An 18154-nucleotide genomic window follows, 5' to 3' on the forward strand; every position below is an offset into this window, starting at 1 on the left:
TATTTATTATAAAATAACATAATTTTTTATTAAATTCATAATTCATATCATTTTTTAGATGGGTGCTATATTAATCAATATTGCTGACAATTTTTTCAAGGAGCTGACATTTATTTTCTCATTAAGAAATTTAGGAAATTATGCTATATATCCATAAAAATTACTACATAATTGGACTACGATAATAATCTCATAAATAAAAAAAATATTGCTATATCCATTAGAGTTAATATTAAGATTTTTGTGCACAATAAATCTTTACATGATTAAAATAGGTGTAGCTGGATTTTTCTTTCATAAGTGTGTTCAAGTATTTATAAACTAATAATTGTAATGTATTTATTAAGTATAAATAGCATGGTTGGGCCATAATGAATGGAAAGTGCTACTACTATTCAAAGTTTTATATTCGCTCATGGTCATGTGGATGAAATATTTTTTCTTGCCTTTTACATTATTTAGAAACGAGTGCATATTGAGAATATAAAACCAATCGTAATCATATATTGTTTGTTATCAATATTTAAAGATAAATATAAAAAAGACGTTTAGTTCTTTGGCTGCTAAACAACGATATATCGTTGTTTGTGAGAGTATCAAATAAAAGCTACAAATTAAATGTTCAGAAATAAAGTCAACTTTAGATCAGAATGAACTTAAATTTCTGTCAGAATTTTATTAACAGCCTGGTCATACTTATATTATTTATTGTAAAAATAAATATCAAATGATTAGAATAAAAAAGCATATGTTTAAAATAAAAATAAAGGACGATTTGATTAAAAATAAAGGACGAATATATAAATTTAAAATAATATAATCTTGATAAATTTGAAAGGGCAATAAATTATTTATTTGAGCATTATCTTATAAAATTTCTCGCTCGCACTGAAACAATTGGACGGGTTAGGTGCGAGCGAGCGGTAGCGAATGAGCTTTGGTCAGACTATTGAACACTTCATGAATAACTCTCAACGAATTTATTTAATTGTATGTAGGACGCGAAGATATTCAGATCGACGAACGAGGCGGGAATAACGACAGAACGGTGGCGGAGAGCACGTTTAGCTTGTTGTGTTGACATTTGACAATGTTGCGAGCCCAACCAAACAAGTTGGCCCGAAAATGATTATCATACTCAACATTTGTCAACATAAAACTGACCTTGAGGTTAAAATACAGATCATATAATATAAATACTGACTATTCTTTTTAAATACTGTCCAACGAGCTGTAATAAATACTGCATAAAAAAAGAGATAAGAATCATCAGTCAAAATAATACTTACCATTTAATATAAATTATGACCAACCCAAATTAAATTCTAAATATTTATTATAAATTCTGGCAAATTAATATAAAGTTTATCTATCTAATATTTATTCTGATCACTTATACTCTGAACTTTTAATAAAAATTGTTTCTCATGTAATATAAATTCTGAAAAGAACAGTATTAAAATTCTGTTCCGAAAAATACAAGCCTTAAATAATTGCTAACGACAATCATTGTTGGCGCCATAATGAATTTGGGAACTTCTTACTGCATAAGTATATTAATGGCATTAAACATTTTTAGGACATACTGAATTTTACTGTTGTTTGATATGTATCAATACATATGTAATAAAGTAGGATTTAAGAAAACGTAGCAGCTAAGAAGTTGGAAATAAATTTAAGCTTAAAATTATATTTTTTTATTATTATTTCATAACTTACATCGTTGTTAAATCGAAGATTTTTTTTATATGTATACAGAACAAAAATATTAATCTTAAATATATTATAAATTAGCTGACTTGATACAGTACAATATACAAAAATAATTCTGTTTTGCTTTACAATTCGAAAGTATTTAAAGACAATTTGACAATTTTATTATCACCAAAATGCAACATTAAAAAATGTCTAAAAATACCACTAGTTTATTAGCGGACCAATCAGATAATAAAATAGCTTTAGCGTTTATTTTAATAAACGCATGATTTTTCTTGTGAAAAAATAGGAAATTTATACAATATATTTAGAGTATGACTTACAATTAAATATAACGAATTATAAATAATTACACACAGATTTTCTTATTTATGTAGAGTTGACAATTAAAGATAATTATTATATATTTTTAAAATAAAAATTAGGAACGGTTTAAGTTAAATACAATTTATTTTACATTTTATAATAACAATAAAATGCTTTTATATTATTTTACTTCTACACATCACCAATTTTTTTTCAATGTAGATGATGCATTACATCACCTACATTGAAAAAATTAAAATTTTACTACAATAGAGTTATTTTTTTATCATGACATATTTTAAATTTAAATTACTACATTCAGAATAATTAAAATTTTTATTTAATTTAATTTATAAAGTACTTATCTTTATCAGACGCCACTGCTTTCACTTCTAGCTTAAAATATGTTGAAAATTAAATATTTAAAAATATTATAACAGTTAAAATTTCATTAATAGTTTAATTATAAATGTTATTAAATGTAACTGCTATATATTTTTAATAATTAATTAATAACTTTTACTTTTTTATATTTCTGAATATATAGAGAAAAGCATTCTAATTTTCGTCTTTGCTAAAAAAACAATATACAATAAGATAGTCTTATATATTAAAAACATTTTTTTATTTTATATAGGATTGAAGGTTAAATAATTAAGCTCGATTTTTATTATAGCTCTTAGTACTACTGCAATAACAAACATTATCGCTTACCATTCTATATTATAGTGCAATGAACGTTATAAAGTTGCAATACTTTTTTATGTAAGAAGCACAGGAACTATCAGAATATAAAAGGCCAAGCCGAAATTGAAACAGTATCATTTGTGATTCAGTCTTCTGTAGCACATAACTAAAATGGCATACAAAGTATGTTTGTCATATATGTTAGATAGCCTATTGTATTAATGATCATATTAATAATAATATATTATTTTTTCAGTTCTTGTTCTTCGCCGCCGTAGTGGCCATGGCCAGCGCTAGTGCCATCCCTGTTACTTATGTAAACAGTGAATACGACCACGTCCCAGAATACAGCTACTCATACGGAGTCCAAGATGTCCACACCGGAGACTCCAAGAGCCAACACGAAACCCGCTCCGGAGATGTTGTCAAGGGACAATACTCCCTCAACGATGCCGATGGAACTCGCCGCACCGTAGACTACACCGCTGATCCCATTAATGGATTTAATGCCGTAGTCCGCAAGGATGCCCTCGTTCATGCCGCTCCAGTCGTAGCTGTCGCTCCAACGGTTGTCGAAGCTCGTGCCGTAGCCACTCCATTGGCTTATTCCGCCGCCCCAGTCGCCTACTCCGCTCAAGTAGCTGCACCATTAGCTTACTCCGCTCAAGTAGCTACTCCAGTTTCATACTCTGCTCAAGTAGCTGCTCCAGTCGCCTACTCTGCTGCTCACGTAGCCGCTCCAGTTGCTTACAACACCGCACCAGTCGCATACTCAGCTGCCTATAATACCGCTCCAGTTGCCTACTCATCTACTTACAACACCGCTCCAGTTTCCTACTCAGCTGCTTACAACACCGCTCCAGTTGCCTACTCATCTACCTACAACACCGCTCCAGTCGCCTATTCAGCTGCCTACAACACTGCTTCCCTTGCCTACTCTGCTGGACATGCAGTAGCCGCTCCAGTAGCATACTCTACCCCATTGGCTTACAACAACGTAGCCGCTAAATACGCTTATGCCTATTAAAACTATGCTGATTGATTTACTTTAATGTACAAACAAAACGAAAATTAGAAAAATAAATAAATATTTATTATAAAATTAACATATTTTTTATTATGCACATAATTTATTACTTTTTTAATATGTTGATATATAAAAAACTATTACTGACAATTTTTTTCAGCAGTCTACATTTATAGGATTGATAAGAAATTTAAGAAATTATATTATAGTTCCATAAAACACAACACAATTGGAGTACGATAATAAATTTATCAATTAAACATTTATTGATGTATTCTATTATTTTTTGAGGATAATTAAAATGAGTAATAAAAAAAATGGTTTTTTCATAAAACTAATTGTTTGTGCATTATTGTTGGACAGCTTAGGTGCAAGTGAGCGGTAGCAAGCCACCATTAGTCAGAACTAGGTATTTCAATACCGGTAATACCGGTATTACAAAATTAAATATTTGTAGTAGCAAAAAAAATATTTAGTTTTTAAATCCAAACATTTTTTTTGAAAACGATATTTTCATGGCTTACTACGAAAACGACAATGTCCATATTACTGGAAAGCAAAAGCGTAGAATAAAACGATGCTCATTGTAGGGGATATACGTAAGTAGTTTCATCGGGGTAGAATAGAAAAGTAGAATAATATTATCTAAGTTCAAAATGGCCGAAATATCGACCCACCCAACCTATGCAAAAAATCCACCGGACGATATTTCAGCGCAAATATTAAAAAACTAATTTTACATGTTCGAACTTTTTGTGCGATATGCATGACTTGTCAACATAAAAGAAATACATTCGCTTAATCTCAGGCAAGTCTAACGGTAGCAGTTCTCAGTAATTCTGTTTTGTAACAGAGAAATATCCGCGCCACCGCAGCCTGTCTTTTATGATAGGGATGGCTGACGAAGTAAAAACAAAAACAAGTATTACATATATGGAAATATTTCTAATATTTTAAAAAAATTGCACAAAATGTGTGTTTTGATAAAGAAAAGCTATTAATTTTGTAATAATTAAAAGTCTGGACTTCAAATGTAAATCTAAATCTTAAATGCAAGTCATATTGCAGATTAAATAAAATATTCCATAATTACAAAGAAGCTTAATAGCATATTTGCAATGCTGTATCTATGAGTTATAAAAAATGCCGTTATATAAATTTAGTTATAAATTATGCCCTTTATATTGGTCTATAATTGGTGTAACTTTTATTTATTTATTGTGAATTCTTAGTTGTTTCATTGCAGGAGTTAGCAAAATGCGTAACAATCTAAATCTACTTCATGTTTTATGTAAGTATCTCTTAATATATATTTATGGTGTACACATAATAATTGAAAAATACAAGTATATTAAAAAAATATTTATTAATTTCATTAAAGTTATCATAAATAATAATTGTACTAAGATGATTTTAATAGGCGTAGGCATATTTAGCCGCTACGGTGTTGTACGCCAATGGGCTGGAATAGGTGAATGGAGAAACTAAATGTCCAGCAGAGTAGGCTACTGGAGCGGCTACATGGCCAGCAGAATAGGCAAAGGGAGCGGTGTTGTAAGCAGCTGAGTAGGCAAATGGAGCAGCGGAGTAAGCAACTGGAGCAGCTACATGAGTGGAGTAAGCGACTGGAGCAGCTACTTGAGCGGAGTAGGCAAATGGAGCTGCAGAATAAGCAGCTGGAGCAGCGGAGTATGCTACTGGAGCAACTACGGAATGGGTACGGGCTTCAACGATAGCTGGAGCAGCTACGATTGGAGCGGCGGCTACGACTGGAGCGGCATGGACGAGGGCATCTTTGCGAACTACGGCATTGAATCCATTGATGGGATCAGCGGTGTAGTCAACGGTGCGGCGAGTTCCATCAGCATCGTTGAGGGAGTATTGTCCAGTAACTATGTCTCCGGAGCGAGTTTCGTGTTGGCTTTTCGAATCTCCAGTGTGGGCATCTTGAACTCCATATGAGTAACTGTATTGTGGTACGTGGTCGTATTCGGATTCGACGATTGGAATGGCACTAGCGCCGGCCATGGCCACTACGGCGGCGAAAAACAAGAACTAGAACAATATTAATTTATTTAATTATATAATTACTATACAATATAATTGATTGATTTATATGTGACTTACTTTGAATGCCATTTTCGCTGAATAACCTGTGCTACAGAAGACTGAATCACAAATGATAATAAATGAGCTTTGGCTTGGCCTTATATACTCAGTATAGTTCCTGTATGACAAATGCAACCATTGATTATGCCTTGCAATTCTTTAGTATTTGGCAAGCGATTAAAGTGAATCTGGTTACGGTTATTGGAGCAAATACTTAACCTTCATTTCAATTTACGCTTTTTATTGTCCGGAAGTAATTAAATTGAAAAAAATGTAATTTTTCAATTTAAAATTCAGGTTTGTATAATAGAATATGATACAAATCTGATGATAATGAATGATGAATAGAGAAAATTTATTTGATACCTTAAAGATATTGTAAATATGTATATATATATCCTTCAAATCATACATTTTTATGAATCTAAAAAAATATAAAAATATGAGCTTTTGAAAAAAATCTTTAAATTTTATCTTAATTGAATATTATATCGGGATTTTTTTATATTACTATTTATTATGTTTTTGAAGCTATTTTTATTTTTTTATCATTAATCAAAATACGCAAATTATTTTTACTCCTTTTTATATAATATAAATTGCTAAATTAAACTATAGGTAACGCTATTTTATTATTGTGAAAATATCAAATCTTCAAACGCACAACATTTATTTTCTACATTAGTTCCTTGCAAAATATGTGGTGGTCTAATTATTTCGTCACGCTACTGTATATTTTTACAACAATAAGATTTTTTTATTGTAATAATAAAAATATTATAAGAGTAATAACATTTGAAATAATTTAATAATAAAAATAGGATATTTTAAATTTTATATTTCATAATAAAATGTTATTCTGTTAATGATTGACATATAATCAAACGTTTATTTTTTTGTAACATAAAGTTTTATTAAAAAAAATACGCGACATCTTGACATAAAAAAAAAATTCTTTACCTGTATTAAAATAGCCGATTTCAGTCTAGTGTTTCACAATGCCTACTTATATGAAAATTTATAACAGTAAATAAATAAAATTAACAGGAAGTATTAATATATGTATTTTAATAACCATAAATTGTCAGTAAAACTCCTTTGTTGGTCATTAACCCGTCCAAATAAAAACTTGAAGTAAAACATTTTGTCAATACTAACACACCTAATATTATATATATACTATTAAAAAAAGTTTATTTAAATCTTATTTAAAACAAAAATTAAGAAGGCATAGTGCATGATATATAGCAACACAATATACAACTTTCTGTTTGATTGATCAATTACTGAATAAAATGACTAACCATTTATATAACAATTTATTCAATTACTAAGAAAATCAAACAGAGGTTAAACTTACTTATTGCAGTTAAACTTAAACTCTTTTTAATATATAACGAATTTAAATAAAAATATTTTATTTTTGTCACATGTAAAGTTTTTATTTTTAAACACCTTTTACTCATAGCAATAAAAATGATTTCAATAAAGTAATTATTCTGACGCATATATAACATTTATTATGAAGTAATACATATATCAATAATTGTAATATATACACACTTATTATATTCCTTTATATTTTATTGGTGTATTACTTTATATTGATTCTCTAGTTGTTAATAGAAAAATATATTATATTACGTTAAGAAAATAATTTTTAAGATAATTTAATTTTAAATATTTAATATGCATATAATATTATTTCAAATGTAAATAAATACGAGCATCCGAAATTTTATTATATAATTTTTTTGTAACTGTTTATTGTAAATTAATTAAAAATATTATTAAATCAGAATTTTTATTAAAAATATTTTTTATCCTATATTGCAATACAATTGTAGTAAAATAATTAGTAAATGAAAAACCGTTATACTCAAAATAAATTATTTATTTTCCACAAGTGTTGTCACAATCATTCGTTCAAGTTCGAATATACATATATAAATTTTCGTTTTATTTTAATAAATTAAATTAATAATTATAATAGGTATTTAATAGGCATAGGCGTATTTGGCAGCTACGGTGTTGTAGGCTAATGGGCTGGAGTAGGCGAATGGGGCAGCTACGTGAGCAGCAGAATAGGCAAGAGGAGCGCCTTGATAGGCAATTGGGCCAGCAGAGTATGCGACTGGACCAGCAGAGTAAGAAAGGGGAGCGTTGTGGTAAGCAACTGGGGCATTGTGGTAAGCAACTGGGGCATTGTGGTAGGCAACTGGAGAAGAGGAGTAAGCGATTGGAGCAGCGGAGTAAGCTACTGGAGCAGCAGAATAAGCTACTGGACCAGCAGAATAAGCTACTGGAGCAACGGCGCGAGCTACGGTGACAGCTGGAGCAGCAGCTACGACTGGAGCGGCATGGACGAGGGCATCTTTGCGGACTACGGCGTTGAATCCATTAATGGGATCAGCGGTGTAATCTACGGTGCGGCGAGTTCCATCAGCATCATTGAGGGAATATTGTCCAGTGACTACATCTCCTGAGCGGGTTTCGTGTTGGCTCTTAGAGTCACCGGTATGGGGATCCTCGACTCCATACGAATAGCTGTATTGTGGTACGTGGTCGTATTCGGAGTTAACATAGGTTAGTGGAATGGCACTAGCACTGGCCATGGCCACTACGGCAGCGAAGAACAAGAACTGAAATAATAAAATATTTGATTAATTTAATTTTAATATGAATGATAATTAATCTAATATGTTTGGCAGCCGTACTTTGAATGCCATTTTTGCTGTGGAACTTGTGCTACAGAAGACTGAATCACAAATGATACGGCTTGAGCTTTGACTACGCCTTATATATGCCGCGTAGTTCCGGTGTGTCGTGCGTAAAATATATAAACTATGGATTGCTATTAGTTGCTCCGGTTTGGTTAAGGTTATACGAAAACAATATCGCCATCAATGAACTTGTTTTGTTTCAAATTATGTGTAATAATTTTATAAATAGATTATTTTAAGTGGGTATTAAAATACAATATATGTATCCTTTATTTAAATATGATACATAAGCATACATATGTATATACCTACATGTAATTTTGTAATATTAAATGTAATTCTGAAAATGGCGATAACACAATTATTAAGGCTCTTTTTATATTTTGTTAATTTAATAAATAATTTTGGAAGTGGGTTTATATTATACATAAAAAGCCCTGATTTACTATTACCGTGATTTTTATATAAGCTTATGTATATAAGAATAAAAATAACCTTTTTTTATTTAAAAAAAATAGACAACATGGTAAAGTAAACTTAATAGGAATAAACATTTTTTAATATTATTCTTGATTTTTTTTAATGTAATAGAATCGAAAATATATGTATAAAATTTGATTTTTTATTTTATCTTAAAATTATTGTAAGAATATTTTTATTTATCACACTCGTATAGTTTAACAATAATATTTGGTAATTATGATAGTATATATTATACTTTTTCATACGAAGTAATATTTTATTGCAGTTTGATATAATAATTATATTAATTATTATGTAATTTTAAACATATGGTATAATTGTTTCCATAATAAACTATAGTAGCTATATACATATTTTAAACCATTAAGAAATCTCTGGTTTGATAAAAGTTATACCACTACAATATCTTTATCGATATATTTTATTTTCTTTTAAATTAAGTGTATTATTTTATTTATAGCAATTAAGTAGGTAATAAAATACATTATAATTTTTATTTTAATATAATAACTATGTTTATATACATACATACATCATGATATAAACTTCTATATTTTAAATATTATTGGTATTACATATATTGTACATAATTTAACACTTTTTATAATGAAAGCAAATATGTTATTAAAAATACCATATTATTCAGAAATATTTTGTAATTACTAAATATTTTTAATTCACTCTTACTGTGAACTTTTCATCAAAATGTTTTGTTTAAGCTTAAATTATTTAAAAATATTCTTAATGTTTAAATTATTATAGAAATATACTCTAGTTTCATTAGTACATACAATAATATTGTATTGTATTATATTTTCAATCTTCTGTTGTAACCTTACAGGTGTAAACCCAATGCGTAAAAAAGAGGTAAGTTAAGCAGACATAATACTATCTATAAGTGAGTATTAAAACCACTAGACTTTTCAGTTTGGGAATCGGTAAAGTCAATATATTTTATTAAAAATTATTATATGTATTTTAATTCATAATAAATACATGCTAATTTGTAGCCGAAGACGGTTTTCAAAAAACGATATTTTTTTATCTATAAAAATTGGAGTATGTTGTTGTGGTACGAACGTGCGGCCTCTGGGTTACCTGTCAAGATCGTAAGGTCTACGCTATTCCGAGCTCGTATGATGAATGTATAAAGCTATTAGTACAAAAATATAATTTTAATTTACTAAGAAAAGTTAATAAATAAACATGTATGATTTTTCGACTTTTTACGAAAAAATATTATTATAAAATAACACTTTTTGTATATATCATCGAATATATCTCCACATTTTTGATTTCAAATAAAAATATTGATCAAAAATTAAAACTGTAATTTATACATTTCCTATTTTATTTTATAGGGGAAATTATCTTTATTTAAAACTTTAATAATATGTTATACTTTAATAATAAAACAAACTATATGCTGATTTAAAATAAAAATCACAAATTATAGATATTTTTATTATAAATATTAAATATATTTTTCTTAAAATAAGATATATTTTATTATCTAGAATATTTTTATAGTGCAAACCGATATGAAATTTGTTTTCATGCAAAGTAAAACAAATTTATTATTATTAATTGTAATTACCTAAATATTTTAATAATTATACATTTTTACAATTGTAGCTAAAAAACAGGTTTAAAATATGAATGACTTAAAAGTTCATTAGAAAAAAATATTCATTCTCAATTACTTGCTATTTAAAAAAAATCTGCTAATAAAAATCAAAGCAATCATAAAAATAAATTGAAAACTAAAAACATCATATTTTTATAAAAAAAAAAATTATTTTAATAAAATGTCATTAAGCCTATTTTAATTTATAAATTGATATAGTATTTATAAGCTCTACATATTTTTTTTATTCATAATCAATCTAAAAAAAAATATTTTTTTACTTATATCTGATGTTTAAAAATAGTTTAAATTACTAAAATAAATATAAAATGTGATAAAATAAAAAAAAATTGTTGTTTTTTTTTAAAATGTTTATTTTATTCATCGTTTTTTCATTTTTTTTATATATATATATACTCCAATGCAATAAATAAATAAAATTGTTTCTAGGTGGAATTAGGTATTTAATAGGCATAGGCAAACTTGGATACGGTGTTGTAGGCCAATGGGGAAGAATAAGCGAAGGGGGCGGCTACGTGAGCAGCGGAGTAGGCAAGGGGGGCACCATGATAGGCAACTGGTCCAGCAGAGTATGCGAATGGAGCAGCGGAGTAGGAAAGAGGAGCGTTGTGGTAAGCAACTGGAGCGGCTGAGTAAGATACTGGAGCAGCAGAATAAGCTACTGGAGCAGCAGAATAAGCTACTGGAGCAACGGCGCGAGCTACGGTGATAGCTGGAGCGGCATGGACAAGGGCATCTTTGCGGACTACGGCGTTGAATCCATTGATGGGATCAGCGGTGTAGTCTACGGTGCGGCGAGTTCCATCAGCATCATTTAGGGAATATTGTCCTGTGACTATATCTCCGGAGCGGGTCTCGTGTTGGCTCTTGGAGTCACCAGTATGGGGATCCTCGACTCCATATGAATAGCTATATTGTGGTACGTGGTCGTATTCGGAGTTTACATAGGTTAGAGGGATTGCACTAGCACTGGCCATGGCCACTACGGCAGCGAAGAACAAGAACTGAAATAATAAATTTTAATTAATACTATTTCTACATTGATAATAATTAATTTAGTATGTCTGGCAGCCATACTTTGAATGCCATTTTTGCTGAGGAACTTGTGCTACAGAAGACTGAATCACAAATGATACGGTTTGTGATTTTACTACGTCTTATATATGCCGCGTAGTTCCGGTGTTTCATACGTTATATACTATAGATTGCTATTAGTAGCTCCGGTTTGGTTAAGGTTATACGAAAACAATATCGCTATTATTATTTAGTTTTAATAATTAGATAATGCTAATATTATTTTTGATTCTATCAAAATACAATACAGTACAAACTTGCATTATATATGCGATCAACTTATGTTTTATATATGATACTTGTAAATTGATTATAAAATATTTCTAAATAATAAATAAATAATATATTTATATTTACTTAAAATTATTAGAAGTCATTATCAATTTTTATTTTGTATTAGTGATAATTAAAAGCAATTTGATTATTGCAATTATTTTATATTTTAAAGTAAATCATTAAATATAATAAATATATGAAATATCTAATGTTGACTTCTATTGTACTTTCCCATATTCTTGTTTATTTTAAGCTTTATTAATTTAGTTTTAATTATTATAATACTACGTTTAATTATTTTATTTTAGTGTTTTAAATATGTGTCGATATTTATATTATACAAAAATTATTAATCGTTTTACTAGATAGTTCACTTATAGTATTAATACAATATTTTTAATTGCATTTTTTAGATTTATAGTACATATGTTGTCCAACTTCGAGTCAAAATTGTTATCCTAGAATTTTGGGATTACAATTTCACGAACCTGGGTTCTTGGGACTTGGTATCGTAAAATTGCATTTGTATGTATCTACGTATATTATATATGTATACTCGTACATGTATGTATACGTATAGTGTATTCATATTTATATTGCATATATATATATATATACTAAGCACTAAATTATAAAATTGTCATTTTTTTGTATAACAACATATACATCGTCATTTGTTTACTAATGTTTCTTGATGATAACACTGAAGAGAATCCAACAGATAGCGTTTTAAGTTGTAATGAAATAATTTGTAGTGTATTCTGCTCTTGTACTATAAAAGATTAATTAATTTTTATTTTCATTTTTTTCGATATACTTTTACGAGTTAAAATTCATTGTCATCAAATTGATTATGAATGCACCAGTTAAATATGTAAGCTTTCGTTTTTCTATATATTTTAAAAGCAATTATCATATATTTGCTTAATGCATATGTAAGCGTAATAAATACTGGAATGCGAATTTCAAAATTGCATTGGCGGAGTACAAGTTGGAATTACGTCGACGGAATTTTTAAGCAGCTACTTTTAAAAGTCACAACTTCCTTAATTTCATACATTTTTACATAGTTATTTTTGCTAAATATTACAATTTTTTTTTAATCTAGCATTTTTATATACTTATTTTTAAAAATATAGTATACCTTGTAGACTATTCTCTCTAGCTTTACACTCTAAAATAATATAATATTTTTGTGCTGATTCGCAATATTTTAAGTTGGCAATTTTTTAAATATTGCCACAAATTATCCCCCTTTAATAATTATATCGCTGATACGTTGATTTTTTAAACAAATATTTTCAGTTTTTCTACGAATTATTAAAAATCCTTCTCCTTTTTCATTTTAGACATCAGTAAATTGACTTTAATCATTTTTTACAGAGCATGATTCCGAGATTTGAGCTAAAATCTTTTTGTAAAGGACTTCAGAAATTTCGAAATTGCAATTGGTGTTCTAGCATAACAAGTTTTACGACGCGCATGACATTTGCATCACCTGTATAAGACAAATTATATCATTACCCCACAAAAAAATTCTCAGTGATTTTATATAAGCAACAAAAATAAAAGAAATGTAGACAGTCTAACCCGATTGTATTTGACAATATATTAATCCCAAAATTTTTAGGATTATGTTTACTAATACCGAGATTCATAGGTTTTATAAATTGTCTAGGATCTTTGAAATAGATTTCCTAGATTTACCTGTACATAAAGGAGAAAGTCAAGAAATCTGATTCTCAACGAGAGCAAAATAGAACAGGTTAGAACATTTTATAAATTTTCCAGGGTTTTTTAATTTAAAATCTCAAATTACAATATAATATAAAATATTTTTTATAATATTTATTATTAATATATGTTTTTTATTATTAGTTATTATTATATTTTTTTTAAATTTTAATAAATATGTAATTTTATTTATAAACAAATGTTAAGTAGTTGAAATAAAAATACCCTATTTTTTATCTATCTTAGATATGTTCCTTTAAGTACAACTGTTAATATTTTAAACAGGGCCGTGGAGTCGGAGTTGGAGTCGAAATCGGAGTCGGTGGAGTCGTAAAAATTTGACCGACTCCAACTCCTTTTTAACCCTTTACACCCCGATCAATATATTTTTATTTGTTTGTCGTAATATGAAGTAAACAAAATCATAAGAAGCAATTCTTGTTTTGAGATCTAATTCCATTTTAATCACGGATTTTCGAATGTATTATCGATGTAATAAAGTATGTAAGTAATCAAACAATATTTATAATAATATTTTTTATGATTATTTTTTGTTCTTTCTTCTTTGTTGTTATTTACATTGAAATAAATAAATAAAATAATTATTTCCTAATCTTAAATGTTAGTTTTATTTTTTCTTTTTATATCATATTTTTTAATTACATATTTGCGATTTTTTTATTATTTTAATAGTCAATACCCATGGTTTACGTAATATTATGTCAATAGTCTTCCAATGGGAAAAAATAAGTTAAAAAAAACTTAGTGCAAAAGTTATTTTTATTTTATTATTTTTAAGTACATATGTATGTATATATTGTAGTTAGCAGTTAAAATAATATTTTTTGTAAATTTTTTTCATCATTTTAAATGAAATGTTTCTAACACTAAGGTTTTAATTAAATTGTATAGCAAATATATGCATTTAGTGCATAATTAATATTTTGATGGATTTATTAAATGTATTAATTTTATTGTCCTCAATGGCAATATTAGGAACACACGAGTTTTCTCATAATTCGAATATCCAACTTAAACGATTTAATAAGACTGGTTTTAATAGTCATATTACGTTAGTAAATTTCATAAAAATAAAAGAGGTAAATATTTTATAATAAATTATTTATTTTATTTGTCGTTTTTTTTCATTCTTTCTTATACAATCATTTCACATTGTATTAAATAAATTAAATTGTTTCTAGTTAGTATCAGGTTTTTAATAGGCATAAGCGAATTTGGATACGGTGTTGTAGGCTAATGGGCTGGAATAGGCGAATGGGGCAGCTACATGAGCAGCGGAGTAAGCAAGGGGGGCACCATGATAGGCAACTGGTCCGGCAGAGTATGCGACTGGAGCAGCAGAGTAGGAAAGGGGAGCATTATGGTAGGCAACTGGAGCAGCAGAGTAAGATACTGGAGCAGCAGAGTAAGCTACTGGAGCGGCAGAATAAGCTACTGGAGCAACGGCGCGAGCTACGGTGACAACTGGAGCGGCAGCTACGACTGGAGCGGCATGGACGAGGGCATCTTTGCGGACTACGGCGTTAAATCCATTAATAGGATCAGCGGTGTAGTCTACTGTGCGGCGAGTTCCATCAGCATCATTGAGGGAATATTGTCCAGTAACTACGTCTCCGGAACGGGTTTCATGTTGGCTCTTTGAGTCACCAGTGTGGGGATCCTCGACGCCGTACGAATAGCTGTATTGTGGTACGTGGTCGTATTCGGAATTAACATAGGTTAGTGGAATGGCACTAGCGCTGGCCATGGCCACTACGGCGGCGAAGAACAAGAACTGAAATAATAAATTATTTAAATAATAATTGCTATTTAATTAATTATTTTTTATTATAAAAGCAGACTCACTCTGAATGCCATTTTTGCTAGAGAACTTGTGCTACAGCAAGCTGAATCACAAATGATACCGTCTAAAGCTTCTACTAGCCTTTATATACTTGAGTAGATCCTGTGCGTTTTATATAAAAGCATTACAATATACTTCATGGCGTTGTGAATGCTATACGACATTGGTCGCTCTGTAATCGCGCATAAGAGCCAACGCAATCGTTTGATCTACTTAATGACCTTCCTTGGTATTTTAACATTTGCCGCATTCTTTAGCTTTTATGTTGTTTTATAAACATATGTATGTACGTGGATCTGTAAAGAAAGTATGTTTAATAACTATGTTGTTTACTTTGTTTTAAATTTATATATATATATTTATATATATATATATATATATATATATATATATATATATATATATATATATATATATATATATATATATATATATATATATATTACAAATAACATTTCCATTACCATTCCAAAGAACAGAATCTATATTTATGTGATATTTCACATGAAAGCATAATATCCCACTGATTTCCGGAAAAAGTGACTATGACAAGATTAAACTCAAATTTAAATATAACAATAAAATGTCTAAACACATTGCTTGCTTTAAAGAAAGCCGTGCATCTTGAAGGATTTATCGCAAATGTCGTTTACGTGAAGAGAGAACTTCCACTTGCTCTCAAAAGTGATTCTGAGATATATAAATTCATATATTTTATTTTATTAATTTATTTAGAATTTAGATTTCTTTTATAAGCATATCATAAATTAAATTTGATATATTACTGCTTTTATGATATTAAAAAGGATATGCGTGTGCATTTAAGGAACTTGTTTCGATTGTTATGGTGTATATATTGTATTTGATTTATTTGTACATCGCAGATTTTTTGCAACGTATCTCCACGTTTTATATGACTTTCATATATTTTATACGGTTTTTATATCCAGCAACCAATCCCATGTTATCGCGTAAATCGTAAAAAATGTTTATTTGAATCTGGTTTACAGATTCTATATGTTGCAAATATGGAAAAATATTGAAAATAAATTAAAACATGTATTTATATAAAGACAATAGTTTATTTACTTTTTACATAGTGTCGTATAGCGGATTCGTCTATTTGAATAACTTAATAAATATTTATTATAGATATTTAATAGGCATAGGCGTAATTGTGGGCGGAATAGGGATAGGCAGAGTAGGCAGAGTATGCGAGGGGAGACGCTGAGTATGCTGAGTAAGGAATATGGGCGCCAGCATAAGCGAGTGGTGCTGAGTAGGCGACTGGGGTGTGAGCAGCATATACTGAAGCAGCATGAACAAGGGGATCTTTGCGGACTACGGCATTAAATCCATTGATGGGATCGGCGGCATAGTCTACAGTGCGGCGAGTTCCGTCAGCGTCGTTGAGGGCATATTGTCCAGAAACTAGATCTCCGGTGCGGGTTTCGTGTTGGCTCTTGACGTCACCAGTGTAGGGATCATTTACTCCATAAGAGTAGCTGTATTGAGGGACGTGATCGTATTCTGAGGATACGTAAGCATAAGGGATTGCACTGGCGCTGGCCACAGCCACCACAGCAGCGAAGAACAAGAACTGAAACGCAAAATTATTACGATTAGATCGGATGATATTATTGTGTGCGAGTCAAGAAAATAATCAGTAATACTGAACTGAACAATTAATTATTGTAATATTAATTTTAATATATGTATCGAGTAGTTAGATAATACAATCTTAAAGTGTAATGAAACATATAAAATATTAAATACATTTAAGGGTTTTGGATAGGTTACACATTATTTATATAATACTTACTCTGAATGCCATTGTTAAGAACTTGTGTACAGCGGACTGAATCACAAATGATACTGTTTAAAACTCCACCCTGGCTTTATATACACAACAAATAGTTGATTGAGCATAAAAAAGTGACATTAAAAGCATGTAAACCCAATTGAATGTCAAGTTTGACAAACCTGTATTAAAGGTTCGTTTTAGTGTGGTGTGCATGAAAAAAATATATGGTAAACATTAACAAGTACAGGTTGAGTTCATCAACATATACATTTTTTGCTCACTGATGTAGAGCGGGTTTATAAATACAATAATGATTAGTATGGACTTTTTTATATTTTATTGTGATGACCGGTGGTCTTTAAACTGCCAACTCTTTTCGAATCCTACGCTAAAATCGTTATTATTTATGAGTAGTAGAAGCTTTTTTTTATTTATAATGTCAAGGGATTTATAATGAAAATGTATATAATATTTGTATTAGGAGCGGTAACAACGGTATTGATTAAATAAAATCTAATAACTATATGATATTCAATTGTTTATTTTCTTAGTATTAGTTTATTGTTTTCACATTAGTGTCGTTGATTATTTTCACATTAGTGTCTCCCGCCGGGACCGGCCCTGATGTTTAATTAGGTAAGTCAATTTTTTTTCTTTCCTATTTGAGGGGCACAGTGATAAAAATGTACTAAAGGCTCTTAAA

The 18154-nt window shown here is 29.3% G+C and overlaps 4 protein-coding genes across 4 annotated transcripts; 1 reads left to right on the top strand and 3 right to left on the bottom strand.

Annotated features, from left to right (window-relative positions):
* Positions 1-2859: 2859 nt before the first annotated feature.
* LOC148226234 (uncharacterized) lies at positions 2860-3766 on the top strand. The gene is made up of 2 exons (XM_088203941.1): positions 2860-2892; positions 2966-3766. Exons 1-2 carry the CDS (start codon positions 2881-2883, stop codon positions 3734-3736), a joined length of 783 nt encoding a protein of 260 aa, XP_088060067.1. The 5' UTR covers positions 2860-2880; the 3' UTR covers positions 3737-3766.
* Positions 3767-5083: 1317 nt separating this feature from the next.
* LOC148226235 (uncharacterized) lies at positions 5084-5904 on the bottom strand. Its single transcript, XM_088203407.1, has 2 exons — positions 5864-5904; positions 5084-5791 (listed from the first exon to the last, which is right to left on the bottom strand). Exons 1-2 carry the CDS (start codon positions 5873-5875, stop codon positions 5150-5152), a joined length of 654 nt encoding a protein of 217 aa, XP_088059533.1. The 5' UTR covers positions 5876-5904; the 3' UTR covers positions 5084-5149.
* A 1817-nt stretch (positions 5905-7721) lies between these two features.
* Positions 7722-15730, bottom strand: LOC148226236 (uncharacterized). The gene is made up of 6 exons (XM_088204587.1): positions 15650-15730; positions 15001-15578; positions 11777-11849; positions 11152-11703; positions 8563-8709; positions 7722-8487 (listed from the first exon to the last, which is right to left on the bottom strand). The coding sequence occupies exons 1-6, from the start codon at positions 15659-15661 to the stop codon at positions 7843-7845; spliced, it is 2007 nt and encodes a 668-aa protein (XP_088060713.1). The 5' UTR covers positions 15662-15730; the 3' UTR covers positions 7722-7842.
* A 979-nt stretch (positions 15731-16709) lies between these two features.
* Positions 16710-17573, bottom strand: LOC148226237 (larval cuticle protein A2B-like). Its single transcript, XM_088203410.1, has 2 exons — positions 17470-17573; positions 16710-17247 (listed from the first exon to the last, which is right to left on the bottom strand). The coding sequence occupies exons 1-2, from the start codon at positions 17479-17481 to the stop codon at positions 16804-16806; spliced, it is 456 nt and encodes a 151-aa protein (XP_088059536.1). The 5' UTR covers positions 17482-17573; the 3' UTR covers positions 16710-16803.
* Positions 17574-18154: the final 581 nt, after the last annotated feature.

The sequence above is a fragment of the Plectrocnemia conspersa genome, unplaced genomic scaffold (assembly GCF_051122295.1).
Source record: "Plectrocnemia conspersa isolate PC_06_02 unplaced genomic scaffold, ASM5112229v1 ptg000014l, whole genome shotgun sequence".
Lineage (NCBI taxonomy): Eukaryota > Metazoa > Arthropoda > Insecta > Trichoptera > Polycentropodidae > Plectrocnemia > Plectrocnemia conspersa.